The 20874-nt window shown below is 44.7% G+C and overlaps 1 protein-coding gene across 1 annotated transcript in view; it reads left to right on the top strand.

Annotated features, from left to right (window-relative positions):
* Positions 1 to 11125: 11125 nt before the first annotated feature.
* Positions 11126 to 20874, top strand: part of LOC120935556 (vomeronasal type-2 receptor 26-like) — a 38036-nt gene continuing 28287 nt past the window's right edge. The window contains exon 1 of the mRNA XM_040347606.1: positions 11126 to 11150. Coding sequence (XP_040203540.1) covers positions 11126 to 11150 — 25 coding nt within the window. The remainder of the gene's footprint in view (positions 11151 to 20874) is intronic.

Raw genomic sequence — 20874 nt, 5'->3', positions numbered from 1 at the left:
GCACTGATGGGCACTCATAGGCGGCACTGGGCACTCATAGGCGGCACAGATGGGCACTCATGGGTGGCACTGATGGGTACTTATGGGTGGCACAGATGGGCACTGATAGGTGGGCACTGGGCATGGATGAGCACTGTGGGGTGGCACTGATGGACACTGTGGGGTGGCACTGATGGACACTGTGGGGTGGCACTGATGGATCCATGTTGCCAGTCAGTGCCCATTTGTGGGCACTGATTGGCATCTTTTTTTATTTTTTTTACTGACTTTTTTTTTATTGCCCCTTTTTTCCCTGGTGGTCCAGTGTGGCGATCCGAGGGGGGGCTGCGCTGATAAACAATCAGCGCGAACCCCCCCCTGTCAGGAGAGCCGCCGATCGGCTCTCCTCTACTCGCGTCTGTCAGACGCGAGTGAGGAAGAGCCATCAACGGCTCTTCCTGTTTACATCGTGATCAGCCGTGATTGGACATGGCTGATCATGTGGTAAAGAGCCTCCGTCGGAGGCTCTTTACCGAGATCGGAGATGCAGGGTGTCAGACTGACACCCCGCATCACCGATCGCCACGCTGCGTGCCCCCACGGGCACACGCTGGCATTAAATCCTGCAGGACGTCAATAGACGTCCAGTCAGGATTTCAGAACCACTTCCCGGACGTCAATTTGTTATTGACCTGGCGGGAAGTGGTTAACCACTTGTTTTTATTTTTATTTTGGAAGTGTCTCAGTTCTACGCCTTATACATTTTAGCATTTGTAGTCTACCCTCATGTATTATACAGTGCACCCGGAAAGTATTCACAGCGCTTCACCTTTTCCATATTTTGTTATTTTCCCCAAAATTCTACAAACAAAACCCCATAATGCATATCGTTTGGTTATTCTGCGCTCACCGAACTGACTATATACTCATAAAAATGTGAAAACAAGTGACAGTGAAATATAAATGATCTACATATGCTGCTCTCTCCAATAACCAAATACGCAATTCATAAACTTATATATACACAAAAAGAGATTGTGCAAAAACCCCAAAAAATTAATACATAATCGTGCAATCATGAAAAATTATCAAAAATTATCCAGTGAATAAGATAATCAAAAATTGATTAATTAATTAATTGGTAACATGTTCAAATTAGGTGCAACCACAATAACCTGTGTCTCAAGTGAGAAAATTCAAATGAATAAATAATCAAAGTAGATTAATTAATTATGTTTAACCACTTAAGCCCCGGACTATTATGCAGGTTAAGGACCTTGCCTCTTTTTTGCGATACGGCACTGCGTCGCTTTAACTGAAAATTGCGCGGTCGTGGCACCCAAACAAAATTGGCGTCCTTTTTTTCCCACAAATAGAGCTCTTTTTTGGTGGTATTTGATCACCTCTGCGGTTTTTATTTTTTGCGCTATAAACAAAAATAGAGCGACAATTTTGAAAAAAAATGCAATATTTTTTACTTTTTGCTATAATAAATATCCCCACAAAATATATATATATATATATATATATAAAAAATTCTCCTCAGTTTAGGCCGATACGTATTCTTCTACACATTTTTGGTAAAAAAAAATCGCAATAAGCGTTTATCGATTGGTTTGCGCAAAATTTAGAGCGTTTACAAAATAGGGGATAGTTTTATGGCAACATTACTAATATTATTTTTAGTAATGGCGGGGATCAGCAATTTTTATTGTGACTGCAACATTATGGCGGACACATCGGACACTTTTGACATTATTTTGGGACCATTGTCATTTTCACAGTGAAAAGTACTATAAAAATGCACTAATTACTGTGAAAATTACACTGGCAGTGAAGAGGCTAACCTGTAGGAGGCGCTAAAGGGGTTAAGTGTGACCTAATGTGTGTTTCCTACTGTAGGGGGCGTGGCTTGGCATGTGATGTCACCGATCATCCTTCCCTATGACAGGGAACAGACGATCAGTGACAGGCTCACTAGGAAGCATGGGGAGAGGTTTGTTTACACTCTCTGTGACCCGATCGCGGGACACCGGCGGCAATCAGGTCCGCGGGTGCCACAGGCGCAGTCACGGAGCTCAGGAACGGGTCGCTCTCAGTATTACCTATTTTTTTCCAGCTCAGCTCCTGTTGGGACTTTTTATAATAAACACATTTTTTGTGTTTTTTTTGCCTAAAGTTTACCCCCTTTTTTTTATATGTTTTTTATGTTGTTTGGGACTTTATTTAACTGCTTAAGGACCGCCTCACGCCGATATACGTCGGCAGAGCGGCACGGCTAGGCATAAGGACGTGCAGGTACATTGCCCTTTAAGAGCCCAGCCGTGCCGCTCTGCCGACGTATATCGGTGTGAGGCGGTCCTTAAGCAGTTAAATAAAGTCCCAAACAACATAAAAAACATATAAAAAAGGGGGTAAACTTTAGGCAAAAAAAATGTGTTTATTATAAAAGGTCCCAACAGGAGCAGAGATGGAAAAAAACAGGCAATACTGAGGCCTCGTACACACGACTGAGAAACTCGACGGGCGAAACACAACGTTTTGCTCATCGAGTTCCTTGTGAAGCCGTCGAGAAACTCGACAAGCCAAGTTTCTCCATTCCCGTCAAGGAAATAGAGAACATGCTCTCTTTTTGGCTCGTCGAGTTTCTCGACAGTTTCCTCTACGAAAATGTACACACGACCGGTTTCCTCGGCAAAAAAATATCTCCCAGCAAGTTTCTTGCTGGTTTTTGCCGAGAAACTCGGTCGTGTGTACGAGGCCTGAGAGCCACTTCTAATGACGTTTTTTCACAATCTACAATGATGACGGGTCAGATGTTTAAAATCCAGGCGAGGAAGTAAGCAAAAACTGCCAGATGGCCTCTTACCGAATTTGATGGACCCCAAATTATAGGGGTCGGACTCGCCTGGTATCAACAATGATCAGCTGTAGACTACCACCTGGTCCACCTCTAAAAAGAATAGCCAGCCATCCCTGTAAGAGTTAGCAAGATGGATTAAAACATTTCTCAATTGCTCCGCTCAATACTCCTACAGCAGATTTTAGGATATTTAAAAAAGCAAAGAAGAGGAACCTCATAGTGCGATAAATTATTGGTATTTTATTCCAAAAATTCTTCTCATGCACAACAAAGGAAGAGACAAACAAACACACAGCTACAAGCTATCAGGCTGCCAGCTGGTGCGTGGTGACGTCACAAGATTCTCTCCAACCAGGTTATTGTGTTTGCATCTCATTTGAACATGTTACCTATTAATTAATCAATTTTTGATTATTTTATTCACTGGATAATTTTTGATAATTTTTCATGATTGCACGATTATGTATTAATCTTTTGGGTTTTGCGCAATCTCTTTTTGTGTATATAATACCCCACATTGACAACGTGAAAAACGTTTGTTTGAAATTGTTGCAAATCCTGTTTCCACTGATCATACTTGAGATGTTTCTACAACTTGATTGCAGTTGATTGGACATGATTTAGAAAGGCACACACCTGTCTATATAAGCAGGGTTGGACTGGGACAGAAATTTGGCCCTGGACTTCATCCAGACTGGCCCACTTTAACAGGTCTCTCCCATGGCGGCCGGACAACTCCCACACCCCCCCCCCCGGCCACCCAAGCCCCCTCTCCCATTTTACTAGCCGTTCTACTTTATTAGAGTAGAACGGCTGGTACTGGTACTCTTATAGGCAGTACCAGTGGGGAAGGTAGACATTATTTCACCCGGGGCAAAGAATCAGTTCGGTGCCCCCCTTATGGGACAAGATTAGGCAGAAGTGAAAAACTACCAGGCCATAGCTGTTGAGTCAGCTGTCTGTCCCCTCCCCCCATGCTCCTTTGTCATCCCCCCTGCTCCTCCCCCTGCTTCTTTGTTCCCCCCCAGGTGAGCCCTACGGGGAGGGAGAGATAGAGGAGCGGAGGGGGGCAGCAGTCCGCTGTCACTGAAGCCGGCCCACTGAGCCATTGGCCCACTGAGCCATGTAGTCCCAATGGCCAGTCCATTCCTTTATATAAGGTTCCACAGTTAACAGTGCATGTCAGAGCACAAACCAAGCCATGACCTCCAAGACAGGATTATATGAATGCACAAATCTGGGGAAAGCTACAAAAACATTTCTGCAGCATTAAAGGTCCCAATGAGCAAAGTGGACTCCATCATCCATAAATGAAAGAAGCTTGGAGCCACCAGGACTCTTCCAAGAGTGGGCCACCTGGCCAAACTGAGCTATCGGGGGGAGAAGGGCCTTAGTCCATGAGGTGACCAAGAACCCCATGGTCACTCTGACAGAACTCCAGTGTTTCTCTGTTAAGAGAGGAGAACCTTCCAGAACAACCATCTCTGCAACCCTCCACCAATCAGGCCTGTATGCTAGAATGGCCAGACCGAAGCCATTCCTCAGTAAAAGGCACATGACAGCCCACCTGGAGTTTTCCAAATGGCACCTGAAGGACTCTCAGATCATGAGAAACAAAATTCTCTGGTCTGATGAAACAAAGACTGAACTCTTTGGCCTGAATGGCAAACGTCCTGTCTGGAGAAAACCAGGCACCGCTCATTAGTGTTGCTCACGAATATTCGCATTGCGAATATTCGACTCGAATATAGCATATTCGAGAAATCGCGCTATATTTCGAATTTCGCGGTGAATATTCGCAATTCCGAATATTCGAATTTTTTCAATTTTATTTTTAAAACAGATCACATCCTATCGACGTCTAAAAGCATTGCTGGTATGATTAGAGACCCTGGGCCGAGTAGCTAAGCTGAGGCGATCCTTTTATGTTGCCAAATTGAAAAAAAAAAAATTGCGATTTTTCGCTATTGCGAATGCGAAAATGATTGCGAATTTTCGATAACTGTGGTAGGAGAATTCTGATTGTCTCTGATGCAAAAGGGGGGGGCTTTGTGTATGTGTATGTTATGAATATTTGTATGTTTGATATTATTATTTTTTGTAAGAAGGAAAAAATTGCGCATACCTTAAAAAGGGGAGAATACAGCAGCAACTCAAAAATGTTATACAACATAAATTAATACAAGACAGAAAATGGAGTCGCTCTACAAGAATAAAAAATATGTCTAGTGACAAGACATGTGGGCAAATTATAAAATAAGCAAGCGCAAATAACTTGTGAAATACACAGTGAAACAAATATATAAAGAAATATAGTCCCAATAATAGAAAAATAATCTTTCATAAAAATGTCTTTGATATGTGAAGTGAAAAAAAGTCCAAAGCATGCAGCATGAACGTGTTCAATCTTCAAGGTGTTTGATTGACAAATGGCTGTGACAGATGGATAGAGTAAAGAATCACCACCAATGCAAAACACTTTTTATTTTCTATTGTAAAATATCACGAATATTCTGAGCCAATCAGAGTGCTCCTTCCGCATTTGCCGAATATTCGCAATTATTTTGTATTGTAAAATATCAAGAATATTCTGAGCCAATCAGAGTGCTCCTTCTGCATTTGCCGAATATTCGCAATTATTTTGTATTGTAGAATATCAAGAATATTCTGAGCCAATCAGAGTGCTCCTTCCGCATTTGCCGAATATTCGCAATTATTTTGTATTGTAAAATATCACGAATATTCTGAGCCAATCAGAGTGCTCCTACAGCATTTGTCGAAATTGCGCAATAAATATCGCATTCGCATGTTGCGATATTTCGATAAAATATCACGAATATTCTGAGCCAATCAGAGTGCTCCTACAGCATTTGTCGAAATTGCGCAATAAATATCGCATTCGCATGTTGCGATATTTCGATAAAATATCACGAATATTCTGAGCCAATCAGAGTGCTCCTACCGCAGTTATCAAAAAATCGCAATTATTTTCGCATTCGCAATAGCGAAAAATCGCAATCATTTAATTTCGATAAAATATCACGAATATTCGAATTTAGCGAATATATCTCGAATATTCGAATATATATTCGAGATATATCGCGAAATCGAATATGGCATATTCTGCTCAACACTACCGCTCATCACCTGGCCAATACCATCCTAGCGCTCTGGACCTCAGACTGAGGCGAAGGTTCATATTCAAACAGGACAATGACCCTAAGCAAACAGCCAAGATAATAAAGAAGTGGCTAAGGGACAACTATGTGAATGTTCTTGAGTGGCCTAGCCAGAGCCCAGACTTGAACCCAATTTGAACATCTCTGGAGAGATCTGAAAATGGCTGTGCACCGACCCTATCCATCCAACCTAATGGAGCTTGAGAGGTCCTGTAATAAAGAATGGGAGAAACTGCCCAAAAATAGGTGTGCCAAGCTTGTAGCATCATACTCAGAAAGACTTGAGGCTGTAATTGGTGCCAAAGATACTTCAACAAAGTGTAGCACTACCCCCGAAGGAGCTGCTGGTTTGATTTGGGTGGCACGTTACCTCTATCTCCCTGCAGTCTATAGTACTGGATGAGAGCTGCAATAAAGTCAATGTCAATTTTCTGTGCTTTTATTACCCAGCCGGGTAAAAACTATAGAAGTGAAAATAGGTGAAGGGATAGAAGAAATGAAAATGGCGGATTCAGGGTTAAATGGTACTGGAAACAGTCCTGCTTCAGTGCACCTGGACAGGCCTCTCTCACCAGCCTAGCAGCCAGAGTGTCACTCAGAAACTTTAGGGTGAAGTCTCTGCCACAGACCCTCCTAAAGGTGGAGATAATCTTGGTCCAAAATCCTTCTTAACTGGATTCAGCACCCGGATCTCCTTCAAATAGCTTTAGTTGCGTCAAGAACTGATAGGCGACCATCGTCCAGCCTCTCAGACACCAGCCTCGTGCTCAGTGACCCCCAGACAGGTTCTCCATCGATCGGCTTCCTCCTACTTTGGACGGGCAGCACAGGTCCACTTGCAAATTGTAGACTCAGTCTGCCTACCGAGTCTACGAGGTAGATTAATGCTTCGGCCCAACATGGTCCCCGGAGCCAGGAACACTGCGACACACACACCCCGGCCAAGAGGGCCACACATGGGGGTGGTGGGACGACTTCCCAGGTGGAAGGCGGCAAGACGACGACCCCTAACCAATGGCATCTTCCCTCTAAATTCCCCTCCCCAGCATGCACAGCGAGGTGATCAACCCTCCTGATTGGCTGCCGAGGAGAAGTATCCACACAACCCTGATTCTACTGCTGCTACCTACCATCTGGGGGTGCCTGAAGTCCCCAGACAGCAGCCGTGGACACACAGTACAGCTAGAGCTGGAACAGAGGCCTTAAATGTAGCCAAATAAACATGGTCAGAGTCAATTAACTCTCTGACCCCCTTCTAAATTTACAGCAGCACCTGCTATGAAAGTAGCCAGGCGCTACAAAGTATTGAGCACAGGCTGTGAAAACTTATGTACATGGGATTGTTTTAATTTTTATTTTTAACCGCTTAAGGACCGCCGCACGACTTTTTACGTCAACAGAATGGCATGGGCAAATGGGCGTACAGGTACGTCCCCTTTAATTTGCCGCCGTGTGGTCACGCTCGCGGGACCCGCGGACTCGATGTCGGCCGGTGTCCTGCGATTGGGTCACAGAGCTGAAGAACGGGGAGATGTCAATGTAAACACAACATCTCCCCGTTCTTCCTAGTGACATGTCACTGATCGTCTGTTCCCTGTCACCGGGAACAGCGATCAGTGACATGTCACTCGTAGCCACGCCCCCTAACAGACGCACTTCCTAGGACACACTTAACCCCTTCAGTGCCCCCTACACTGCCAGTGTCATTTTTACAGTTAACAGTGCATTTTTATAGCACTAATCGCTGTAAAAATGACAATGGTCCCAAAATGGTGTCAAAAGTGTCCTAAGTGTCCGCCATAATGTCGCAGTCATGATAAAAATCGATGATCGCCGCCATTACTAGTAAAAAAAAAAAGTATTAATAAAAATGCCATAAAATTATCCCCTATATTGTAGACACTATAACTTTTGTGCAAACCAATCAATAAACGCTTATTGCGTTTTTTTTTTTACCAAAAATATGTAGAATACGTATCGGCCTAAACTAAGGAAAAAATGTGTTTATTTATACATTTTTAGGGCATATTTATTATAGCAAAAAGTAACAAATATTGATTTTTTTTCAAAATTGTCACTCTATTTTTGTTTATAGCGCAAAAAATAAAAACCGCAGAGAAAAGAAAAGAAATATCTATTTCTGGGGGAAAAAAAGGACGTAAATAGTGTTTGGGAGCCACGGCGCAATTGTCAGTTAAAGCGACGCAGTGCCGAATTGGCCTGGTCTTTTGCCAGCCAAATGTTTCGGGGCTGAAGTGGTTAATAAAACAAACTTTTTTCACGTTGTCATTATGGGGAATTGTTTGTAGAATTTTGAGGAAAATAATGAATTAAATCCATTTTGGAATAAGGCTGTAACATAACAAAATGTGGGAAAAGTGAAGCGCTGTGAATAATTTCTGGATGTAATGTATGTATATCATTTTTTGAGGATTTTGAGGAACAAATTGGAATTTGGTATCAGCTTTGTTTATACATATTTTTATTTCCTAGGTTTTTCTGCAGAAATCTATCTATCTATCTATATATATATTTATGGTCGTTACCCTCTGACTGAGAGAGATGTGGATCACATAAACACGCGACAAGACTTACAACATAAATAGACCTGAAGTGTGCCTTGGTGGTCTGGTCAGTATGCCAAGAAAAGGGGGCATACCCAAGGTAAGTAATGGGTAGTTATTTGAAGAAGGATATGCTGAGAAGTGCCCTGAAAAAGGGAAGAGCGGGAGGGTGTCGAATGCGATTGAATGCGCAGACTCACGGACATGAGGTGAGCTGGGAAGAGTCGGCCCAGTGACGTGTAGTACCGCACACTGAACCGACAAAGCATGTGTGAGTGGGCTGCTTAAATACCCTCCGGGCTCCTCCCAAAAACTCAGGCAACCATACTGGCCTTCTTATTTATGGTCGTTACCCTCTGACTGAGAGAGATGTGGATCACATAAACACGCGACAAGACTTACAACATAAATAGACCTGAAGTGTGCCTTGGTGGTCTGGTCAGTATGCCAAGAAAAGGGGGCAAAAGACTCAGATAGGGAAATAGCTTTTATTGTTTTCTTGTATCTATTGAGCCAGCTTGGTAAAGGCTTGTGCCATCTCTTCCTGAGGATTTGGGATGTATGTGGCAAAACAAGGAGACTTCCATCAGCCTGGTATCTTGATTACGTAGTCTGGTACTCCCTGTTGGGAGGCAGCTGAGGCTGCTCTAATTCGGAAAGAATGTCCAGAGAACTGACTGGGGTTTGAAGCCCAAGTTGCTTAGAAGGATTCTGACATGCTTGACAAACTGGCTGCCACTCAGGGAGCTGGTTTAGAAAGGGCACCATCAGATTGGCTGGGTAGATGGAGCAGTAGTCGGTCAAGCACCGTCACTGGGCGTCAGGCGTTGTTAGTCTGAAACAGGTTGATGTCAACCCCCGGGGCTGGTTTGTTGCGTTTGCAGACTGTGAGAGTGTAGTGGTTCGAAAGCAAGTCGGTTGGCGTCGGAGCAGTGTCTGACTGCTGGAGCCACTGACTGTAAATTCACTAGGTCGTAGGGAACTGTAGAAGGCCTGGTAGATGGCTGTTTGGATAACTATGCTGGGCAAAGCCCTAAACGGGGGAACGAGTAAGGATTCCAGACATGTCCCTAAAGAGGGCACTCTTGAAAGGTAGGCGCTTGCCACTGACTACAGGTTGATGTTCCTGTATGCCCTGTAGGAGGGACTTGACTGCATGGGCTCGAGAATACTGACGGTTTACTGGGGTCCTGCAGGGACAGGAAATGCTGGACGCCATCTAGATATGGCGTGATAGTATTGTGAGAAAGGGTCAGCTGCGTGTGGCAATACGATATGAAGGCTAGGACATGTCTAACATTGCCTATTGCTGCAAGGGGCCAAAAATGTTCGGTTAGTGTTCCAACCAGTGCGATAGGCCTTCAGTGTGTTGCGTGCCAAGGAGTGGTTAATAAGCTGGGTTGAGTTGGTGAGATGCGACTTCAGTCCATCGTCAGTAATGACCAGGGTGGGACAGGTATAGTTGTTGGGTCGGCTCCAGGCTCTTGCTGGAAAAACAAAGTATGGTTGGAATGGGACAGAGCATCAGCTGCGATTTTGCATTGCCTGGAATATGTCTACAGAAGATATTAAACTGGTGACGGAGTGATAGCTGCGCGAGCCTGCGCAGGAGGGACGTGATGGGGAGTGACTTAGATCTACCTTAATTGATGATGTCGGCTGTGGCCCGATTGTCTGCGGTGAAGAACACTCTCTGTCCTGTTCAAGTGTGGCCCCAGACCTGGGCAGCTGCCACGATGGGGTACAGCACGAGGCGTGATGAAGACTGGGTGAAGCAGAAATTTAAGAGAATTTCTGGGGGCCAAGGTTTGGAGAACCAGTGGCGGCTGAAAAATGGCCGCAAAAGCCCGTGGTGGCTCGGCTGACACTGCCGGGATGAAGATTGAAATGCTGTTCTATCAGGTGGGGAAGTTGTCCCACATAGCTAAGTCTGCTACGGATGCTTGGTCTAGTTTGAGAACTTGGACTGGATCTTGCATTGGTGTGAGAAAATCAAGACAATACACAGGTGCTCAACAAGACGATATACGTGCGCTCGCTGACCAACGTGCGTCCGCAGACCAACGCCCGCCCACAGACCAACGCGCACTTGCTGGTGCTGGATGGAAACCTGAACTAACCGCAGGGAAAAAGACAGAGAAAAGATGAATGGCTCGCGTGCCACTGAAGATGAATGGCCAACTAGGTGCCACTGTGTGTTTGTGTGGCTGAATGATTGTCACTGAGGTGTGTTTGCAAGTTTAGTTTGTATTCGGGTTTGCACGTGGTGCGTGCTGCAAGGTGTTTTATGCTACTGCAGACAATGTTGTGTGGTTGCAAGTGTGTCAGTGAGTGTCAGGTTGCTGGGATGATATTGTGTGGTTGCAGGGGCCTCGAGTATGAAGGTTTATTTTGAGACAGCATTGCGTGGTTGCAAGGGTTCAGTCTGGTTTGCTGAGACGATATTGCGTGGTTGCAAAGGTCTCAATGATTATGAGGTTTATTTTGAGATGGCCTTGTGTGGTTGCACGGGTATCAACAAGGGAGGGGTTGCTGAGACGATGTTGCGTTTTGCAATGGTCTCAAGTGAGTGTCGGGCTGCTGAGATCACTTTGTATGGCTGCAAAGGTCTGAATGGGTGTCAGGTTGCTGAGATGATATTGCGTTTGCAATGGTCTCAAATGAGATTGTGTGGTTGCAAAGGTCTAGACGAGTGTGAGGTAGCTGAGATGATATTGCATTTTGCAAGGGTCTCAAATGAGTGTCAAGTTGCTGAGACAATATTCCTTTTTTTTTTTTTTTTATGAAAACGACTGTGAATGAAACGATGGTAAACATGAGTTACCGCGTCTGGAAGTGTTTACAAGCTGTTACAGGCATTGGCGTTTCGAATGCCTCTGAACATCCGTCTGAAACCATATTTTTTTTTTTTTGGGAAGGTTTCTAACTCAACTGCCTAGAAACTACTATAAATGATCCTGTGTAGATGTACTGATAAGATAACATAATATAGAGGAGAGATTGGGGATCCTGTGTAGATGTACTGGTAAGATAACGTAGAGGAGAGATTGGGGCGGCTAAAAAAACACCCAACTGTTCCTAATGTCCGTTTACCAACAGCAGTGTACATGAGACCTAAGACGATTTGTCTGGCTGCAAGGGTCTCAATGAATGCCAGGTTGCTGGGGCGGGACTGCGTGGTCACAAAGGTCTTTAATGAGAGGGAGGTTGCTTGAGACGGTATTGCATTGTTGCAAGGGTCTTGATGAGTGTGGGGCTGCTGAGACGGTATTGCGTTTGCAAGGGTCTCAAGAAGGGTGTCAGGCTGCTGAGACGATTTTGCGTGGTTGCAATGATCTCAACAGGTGTCAGGTTGCTGGGCCGATATTGCGTGGTGGCAATTTTTTTTTTTTTTTTGTGTTTTAATATATATTTTTTTCTCTGCGTTTTTTTTTGCGTTTTTATATATATATATTTTTTTGCATTTGGTAAGGGTCATGTGTTGCATGGGTCTTAACAAGGGTTGTCAGGCTGCTGAGATGATTTTACGTGGTTGCAAGGGTCTCGATGAGTGTGGGGCTGCTGAGAAGGTATTGCGTTTGCAAGGGTCTCAACAAGGGTGTCAGGCTGCTGAGACAATTTTGCATGGTTGCAACGGTCTCAGCAGGTGTCAGGTTGCTGGGCCGAGATTGCGTGGTGGCAACGTTTTTATTTATTTTTTTTTGCGTTTTTTTTTTCTTCTTTGCGTTTTTTTTTTTTTTATTTATATATTTTTTTCTTTGCGTTTTGTAAGGGTCATGTGTTGCAAGGGTCTTAACAAGGGTGTCAGGCTGCTGAGACAATTGGCGTGGCTGCAACGGTCTCAGCAGGTGTCAGGTTGCTGGGCCGAGACTGCATGGTGGCAAAGTTTTTTTTTTTTTGCATTTTTACATTTTCTTTTTCTTTGCGTTTTTTTTTGCATTTTTATATATATATATTTTTTTCTTTGCGTTTTGTAAGGGTCATGTGTTGCAAGGGTCTTAACAAGGGTGTCAGGCTGCTGAGACGATTTTGCGTGGTTGCAACGGTCTCAACAGGTGTCAGGTCGCTGGGCCGAGATTGCGTGGTGGCAAAGTCATTATTTTTCTTTTTGTTTTTTGTGTTAGTAAAGGTCATGTGTTGCAAGGGTCTTAACAAGGGTGTCAGGCTGCTGAGATGATTTGCATGGTTGCAAGGTTTCAATCAATAAGAATTGGGTTACTGAGAAAGGATAGAAACACCTAGGTTTGTTTGTTCCTTTAAGCAAGCAGCATAAGGTAGAAGGACAACGTCCGTTTGATTTGAAGGTTCCGTAGGGGCCACCAACGAACGATATGGGAGACAACGAATGGTAGAAAATTGATAGGACATAAAGAATGTAATAGCAAATCTTACTTGCGACAGTAGGCCATGCGAATGAGTTTGCGGCGGACTGTGGCTGGAGTGAAACATATAGGGAAGCTGTAGCGTGATGCTGTGCATGGGGCAAAACAACAAGGTTTGGTGTAGCAAATAGAACGCGAGAAGTGCGTACGAATAATTTGTAAGCTCCACTGTGGGAACCAAAACATATGGTACGGGTGACACCATGAGTGGCCATGAATTTGACATGACAAACAAGCTAACGAATCCTACCTGGGACAGTGAACGTGCGACTGGGTTCGCTTTGGACTGGAGTGGGTGTGCGACACATAGGAAGAGTGTGGTGTGGCGCCATGCATGACGCACAGGCAATAACTTTGGTAAATACATGAGAGAGAAGAACCGTGTATAACAATTCGTAAGTTCCACTGCGGGAACTAAAACACACGGCATGGGGGAAACAACGAATGGCAACGGTAGAAAGTATGCAATGTATCTGATACAAAACAGTTATAAAGAGAAATTACTGATACAAAACGGTTGTAAAATGCATGAAACAAATCCGATACAAATCGGTAGTAAGGAGTATTGAACAAATCTGATATGAATTGGTTGTAGAGTGTATGCTACCCCTTGCTGTGAAACAGAACACCTACCAACCACCAGGCTAATCAAGTGCAGACAAGGCACCAGGTGAGTCCAATTACCACCTCAATCTGCCAAAGAACCCATACAAACAATCAGGGGCGTAACTAGAAATCACAGGGCCCCATAGCAAAATGTTGTATGGGGCCCCCCAGAGCCGCCCTAGTGTCAATGCAGCGTGACCTGTGCCCCATGCAGCGTGACCTGTGCCCCATGCAGCGTGACCTGTGCCCCATGCAGCGTGACCTGTGCCCCATGCAGCGTGACCTGTGCCCCATGCAGCGTGACCTGTGCCCCATGACCTGTGCCCCATGCACCGTGACCTGTGCCCCATGCAGCGAACGTGCTCGAACGTTCGAATTCAAAAAAGTGCTCATTTTAAAGCCCAATATTCAAGTTATTGTTGGAAAACGTCTTTGAGAACCCGGGTCTTGCCCCAGGGAACATGTATCAATGGAAAAAAAAACGTTTTAAAAACTGTAGTTTTTTCTTGAGCAGCGATTTTAATGATGCTTAAAGTGAAAAAAAAAAAAAAATCCTTTAAATATGGTACCTGCTGGGTGTCTATAGTAGTGGCACGTGTTTAGAAATGTCCCTTCACAACATGAGATTACTATATATATACATACACACAGCATATGTATGTTTTATGTACTACTTTTTTAATGAATAAACTGCAATATTTATTGTGAAGCGCCAGTTTATGAGTTGAGGACACATCTAACATTCACATGCATTAAACAAATAAATATAGCACAGATGTAACAACAAAATAATTTAATCTGTATGCTATACTAACAATAAAACACACCACACTGTGTGATAATGGTTCCCTCGCAGGGAATTTCTAAAACAAGTTGCAACAACTGGGACTCCTTCTGCACTATATTTCTATTCAGGCTCCAATGTGTGGGACCCCTGCTGCCCCAATGCGTATGCACACATGTGTTAATCTGTGCAGAAGAGTAAGTTTGGAAATGCTGAGTATGCCGGCTTGTGGCCCCTCTCCTCAGGCTGCCTGCCCTGGGCCACTCACTCCTCAGTGCCCATCAAATGCAGCCTGATTAGTGCCCATCAATGCAGCCTTGCCAGTGCCCATCAAATGCAGCATGATCAGTGCTCATTATTGCAGCCTTACCAGTGCCCATACAATTCAGCGTGATCAGTGCCCATCAAATGCAGCCTGATCAGTGCCCAGTAATGCAGCCTTACCGCCTTACCAGTGCCCATCAAATGCAGCTTGATCAGTGCCCATCAATGCAGCCTTGCCAGTGCTCATCAAATGCAGCTTGATCAGTGCCCATCAATACAGCCTTGCCAGTGCCCATCAAATGCAACCTTACCAGTGTCCATCAAATGCAGCCCGATCAGTGCCCATGAAATGCAACCTGATCAGCGCCCATGAAATGCAGCCTTGCCAGTGTCCATCAAATGCAGCCTAATCAGTGTGCAGCAATGCAGCCTGATCTGTGTCTAGCAATGAAGCCTGGCATGTGTCTGAATCTGGGATTTGAATATCCCAGCGCCATCCTGTCCTCCCCTCCCTCAGTCCACCTCCTCCTCCTCCAGTGGCCGCTGTAACAAAGTCCCGGCTCCTATAATTTACATCACATTGATTCAATTTGCCAATGAATCAGTGTTCACCCATCACTAGAGCTGGGACTTTGTAACAGCGGCCGCTGGAGGAGGAGGAATAGGAGGACCAAGGTAGGGGAGGTCGGTGCACCTTGACAATGAGAACGGCATTCCTGCTGTGGAAAAAGTAAAGGAACGTTGTTCCCATGCGTTCCCGCAGGACTTGAGCCCTGGGTGTTCACACCCATGTGATTCAATTCCTGTCCGATCGCACTGCGATATGCGAACTGATTTGGGGGTGCCATTAAGTTTTAATTGGCACTCCCAGCAGTTCATATGGGGCAGTGTAAACTGCCGACAGGAGACATGCGATGTGGGAACTGCTCTGCATTTGCGATTCCTGTGCGGGCTGCGACTCCAGAAATGGTGGAGGGTCCTTTTGACCTTTTCTTTGTATTTAAGGAGGCACAGCAGCCCACACAGTATAAATGGGCTGCCATGCCCACACAAAATACACCTTGCAGAGCCACATCAGTGTGAACTAAAGGAAAAAATCCCCCCCTCTACTGCTTAAGAACCCCCACAAGCAAAACTCCCCACTGAAAAACACCACCCTCCCTCATATATCCCCACAATATTAACCCCCCTGTCTCTGATCACACCTCAAGGCAAAAATATCTCCCTCATATCTAATGCTAAATAATATCTCCCTTCATTTAACAAACTTCCCACCCAGAACCAAATCCCTGCCAACCACCCCCTGTAAACTTCTCTACAAGAAACTTACAGGGGGGAAAGGGGTGCTTCTCCAAAAGCAAACCCACCCCCTTTCCTTAACCTCCCCACTAAAATAAACTGCTCCAGGCAGGAATTCTCACCCCCTCCTTCCTCCACATAGAAAGCCATGCTTCTCCACCTACCTGACCTCATCTTCAGAAATCGGCACGGCACAGAGGCAGGAAATGAAATATTCTGCATCCCCGGTCTCCCTTCGGCTGTGTCAGAGCTGTGAAGTCTCTAGGAGATCCCTCGGCAGTGTGCTCTCATTGGCAGAGCGTGCCTGGAGCAGTGTGTGTGTGTAAGCAGCCACAGCTGCTAACGGGAACAACGTTCCTGCCGGGCCCCCCTGATCCTCACTTGGCTGCGGGCCCCATAGCGTCCGCATGGGTCGCTATGGTGGTAGTTCCGCCACTGCAAACAATACATGCTAATCTCCAAATGAATGACACGGCAACTATGGAGAGTAAATTTTATAACCAGTGAAGCCTTGGATTTACAAATGAATCGTATGTTTGGCAGGAGGAAGTTACAAAAGTACTACGCCTGTGCCGAATGAAGTTGGAACATGAGCAACAATAACTCAGAGGCAGGTTTTTTTTTTTTTTTTTACAAAAGAAATGCAGGATAGGAAGCATAACGAATTGCAAGATTGCACAGGATACGAAAAGGTTTGAATCCTACCTGCGACAGTAAGCGGGAACCGCCGTCGAAAGAGCATGAATGGAGAAGCTGCAATGCGCTTGCGATGTCGAATGCGATTGAATGCGCAGACTCACGGACATGAGGTGAGCTGGGAAGAGTCGGCCCAGTGACGTGTAGTACCGCACACTGAACCGACAAAGAGCTTGTGTGAGTGGGCTGCTTAAATACCCTCCGGGCTCCTCCCATAAACTCAGGCCACCATACTGGCCTTCTTATATATATATATAGATATAGATATATATATAGATATATATATATATATATATATATATATATATATATATATATATATATATATATATATATATATATATATATATGTATGTATATATATATATATATATATATATATATATATATATATATATATATATATATATATATATATACATATATAGATAGATAGATAGATATATATAAAAGCATGTTCCTATATTTTTTTCAATTTTTTTTCTCTGTTGTTAACACAATATTTGTATTATTGAGAACCTTGAGAAGCCATCAGTAGAGATCAGCCTTAAAACAGCCACATAAATATGTGTTGCATATAAGACATTGGATATAAGGTGCTTTTTCCCTGATAAAGCCATAATCATGTGAGAAGTACACTATTTACCACTGCAAAAACATATAAATTATAATGAAAAAAATAAATAAAAAATACGTAGAGCGGCGCATATTTATGCCGGCGTAGCGTATTGAATATACGCTTCGCCGACGTAGCGCAGAGCGGCGAGCACAGTATTCACAAAGCACTCGCTCCCAAACTTACTCTGGGTTTTCCCGGCGTAAGCCAGCGTAGGTGGAAGTGGGCGTGAGGCATGCTAATGAGGCCATGTAAATGAAGGACTGAGCGTCATAAAGATACGAATAACGTACGGCGCATGCGCTGTCACGTGGACGTATCTCAGTGCGCATGCTCAGAACCGATTGAACGCCTAAGATACGTTGAATTACTGCCTACGACGTGAACGTAACCTACGCCCAGCCCTATTCACGTACTACTACGTAAACGACATAAATTACGACGGCAGTTCCCTGGTCCATGCCTTTGCATGAGTTGCGCCTCATAGATGGGGAATAACTATACGCCAGACGTAAGCATTACACAAACTGCGTATATTAATGCGGCGGGCGCAACTACGTTCGTGAATCAACGTATCTCCCTCATTTGCATATTTGCAATGGGGCGTCCAGCATAACTATGCGCCCACGATACGCCGGCGTAGGCAAGTTACGTCGGTCGTAAGAAGCCTATTTTCAGGCGTATCTAGTTCTATTGGCACGGCGCATAGATACGACGGCGCATATGTGCACTTACGCGGCGTATCTCGAGATACGTCGGCGTAAGTGCTACGTGAATCTGGGCCTATGTCTATTTAGTCTTGCACACCTGCAATACTCAAAAGTCAGTTCCGCAAGGCACTATCCGGTTGACTACAACAAAAACATGTAAATCCTGTGTGGGCATCACAAGAACTGTCAGTGTCAAACCCGGGAGGCTAAACGTGGAGTTGAGAAGACATCACTCACTCATTCACTCACATCATTAGACATGTTTTGATCCTGGACCACTCATAAGACTAGGAGCTTCAATGGCGCCTTCATACTTTCTCCTCAATTACTGCTAACTTCAATTAACACATCACACATTTCTCTTAATAATGCTAGTGGAAACAAGGGACACTGCATGAGAAATACCCAGCTACAACCAACACTCTTTGTTATGGATAGAGAAAAAAAGGACACAGGTCACCACCTTCACCCTAGACTATAATATAACCCTACTCAGTATCTCCTACATCATACAACCCTACCCAAACAAGCCTACCAGAAATCATTGGCCATGCACATGGTCAATGCGGCCAGATTCTGCATTCCCATACACTGGCAGTCAACAGATACCCCAACCATTAAAAAATGGCTGGTCAGAGTTGCCAAGATAGAGGAGATGGAGGAATTGATATATACAAAGAACGCATAGAGAAGTCCACAAAGACCTGGGCCTGTTGGACGCATTTTAGGAAATCGGAATGTCACAGCTCCTATTTTCCTTCAAAGCATTCGATCATCTAGAATTCCTACTGATGATTCCCCTGTGGCCTTAACTGGACCGGGGGCTCTGGGACGAGGAGCGTCCCCCACTTCCCTCTACCCCTCTTTCTTTCTTCTCCCTCCTCTCAAAGCTTTCCCCTCCCCCCTACCCAACCTTCTTCTCTCAGATTATATTTACTCTTTACTCATTATTTTCCCTTTCCACCCTCTTTATACCCCCACAGCGATATAATTGACCAAATTTGTCTAGGTGCCCCACCATAAGCACCTGACACCTTTCTTGCCACAGAGATATCAAGTTTAAAGCTGGGGTTCACCCAAAAATAAATGTTTAACATTACATTCAGCCGAGTTGTCCTAATGACAATCGGCTGTTTTTTGTTTTTTTTTTCCCCGTACATACCGTATTTTCACCGCCGCTTCCAGGTATGTCTTCTGCGGGACTGGGCGTTCCTATCTGATTGACAGGCTTCTGACCGTCGCATACAGCGCATCACGAGTTGCCGAAAGAAGCCGAACGTCTGTGCGGCTCTATAAGGCGCCTGTGCACTGACGTTTGGCTTCTTTCAGCAACTCCTGACGCGTGGTATGCGATGGTCGGAAGCCTTTCAATCAGATAGGAACGCCCAGTCCCGCAGAAGACATACCCGGAAGCGGCGGTTAAAATACGGTATGTACGGAAAAAAAAACAGTCGATTGTCATTAGGACAACTCGGCTGAATGTAATGTTAAAAATTTATTTTTTGGGTGAACGTCCACTTTAAGGTTTCATCCATGGCCACGGTTAGACCTGTTGAGATTGGTCTCCATGGTCATGCAACCAGTTACAAAGTTACTTGATTCAAGCCAGGCACCTTACCTTGAGAAGTACATGTGTTGGTTATCCATACAATGGCCCGGATTCACATACATCGACGCATATTTATGCCGCCGTAGCGTATCTTCTTTATGCTACGCCGACGTAGCGCAGAGGCAAGCACTGGGTTCACAAAGCCAGTGCTGCCAAATCGGTGCTGGGTTTCTTAGGCGTAATTCGTAGTAAGTGGAAGTGGGCGTGATCCATGCTAATGAGGCGTGACCCCATGCAAATGATGGGTTGAGTCTCAGACAGATACATATAATGAATGGCGCATGCGCCGTCCCGTGGACGCAACCCAGTGCGCATGCTCAGAATCACGTCGGAACTACTCCCTAAGATACGACGGATCACTGCCTACGACGTTAACGTAACCTACGCCCAGCCCTATTCACGTACTACGTAAACATTGTAAAATACCACGGCTGTGTTCCCTGATCCATACCTTAGCATGAGTTGCGCCTCATATATGGGGAATAACTTTACGCCGGACGTACGACTTACGCAAACCGCGTATATTATGCGCCAGGCGCAAGTACGTTCGTGAATCGACGTACCGTATCTCCCTCATTTGCATATGTGAATAGGAAATCAATGGGTTTGCCACCTACGTCCAGCGTAATTATGCGCCCACGATACGCCGGCATAGGAAAGTTACGTCGGTCGGATGAAGCCTATTTTCAGGCGTATCTTGGTTTCAAAGTCCGGCGCATAGATACGACGGCGCATATTTACACTTACACGGCCTATCTGCAGATACGTCGGCGTAAGTGCTTTGTGAATCCGGGCCAATGTCTATAAGCCTATAAGATGTATCTGGTTATTAATTCCGCACCCCGCTGTTCTATTTCCCATGATATACGATGTCTTAACATTCCGTGCTACATCATTGTGAAAAACTGTCATGGATGTATCTGCGGTTGATATGATAAATGTAATGTACACACAACTTTGTTTTCTTTCAATAAAACTCTTTTGTGAAAAAAAGGACCTCTGTTACCATGCTATGGTGGGAGAATTAGGATCAGTTCTCCTATAGACTCTGGTACTCCCCTTCACTCACATGTTCTGGGTCAGTTATTCATTAGGTAATAAAACCAGAATTGAGAAGACACCTTCACCCTTATGCCACGTACACACGATCGGAAATTCCGACAACAAAACCGTGGAATTTTGGCTCAAAATTGTGTTGCATACAAGCGGTCACTCCAAATTCCGACCGTCAAGAATGCGGTGACGTACAACACTACGACGAGCCGAGAAAAATGAAGATCAATGCTTCCGAGCATGTGTCGACTTGATTCCAACACGCGTGTT

This window comes from Rana temporaria, chromosome 4 (genome assembly GCF_905171775.1).
Source record: "Rana temporaria chromosome 4, aRanTem1.1, whole genome shotgun sequence".
NCBI classification, from domain to species: Eukaryota; Metazoa; Chordata; class Amphibia; order Anura; family Ranidae; genus Rana; species Rana temporaria.
The sequence above is the reverse complement of the archived record's forward strand: the minus strand, read 5'-3'. Positions and strand labels throughout refer to the sequence as shown.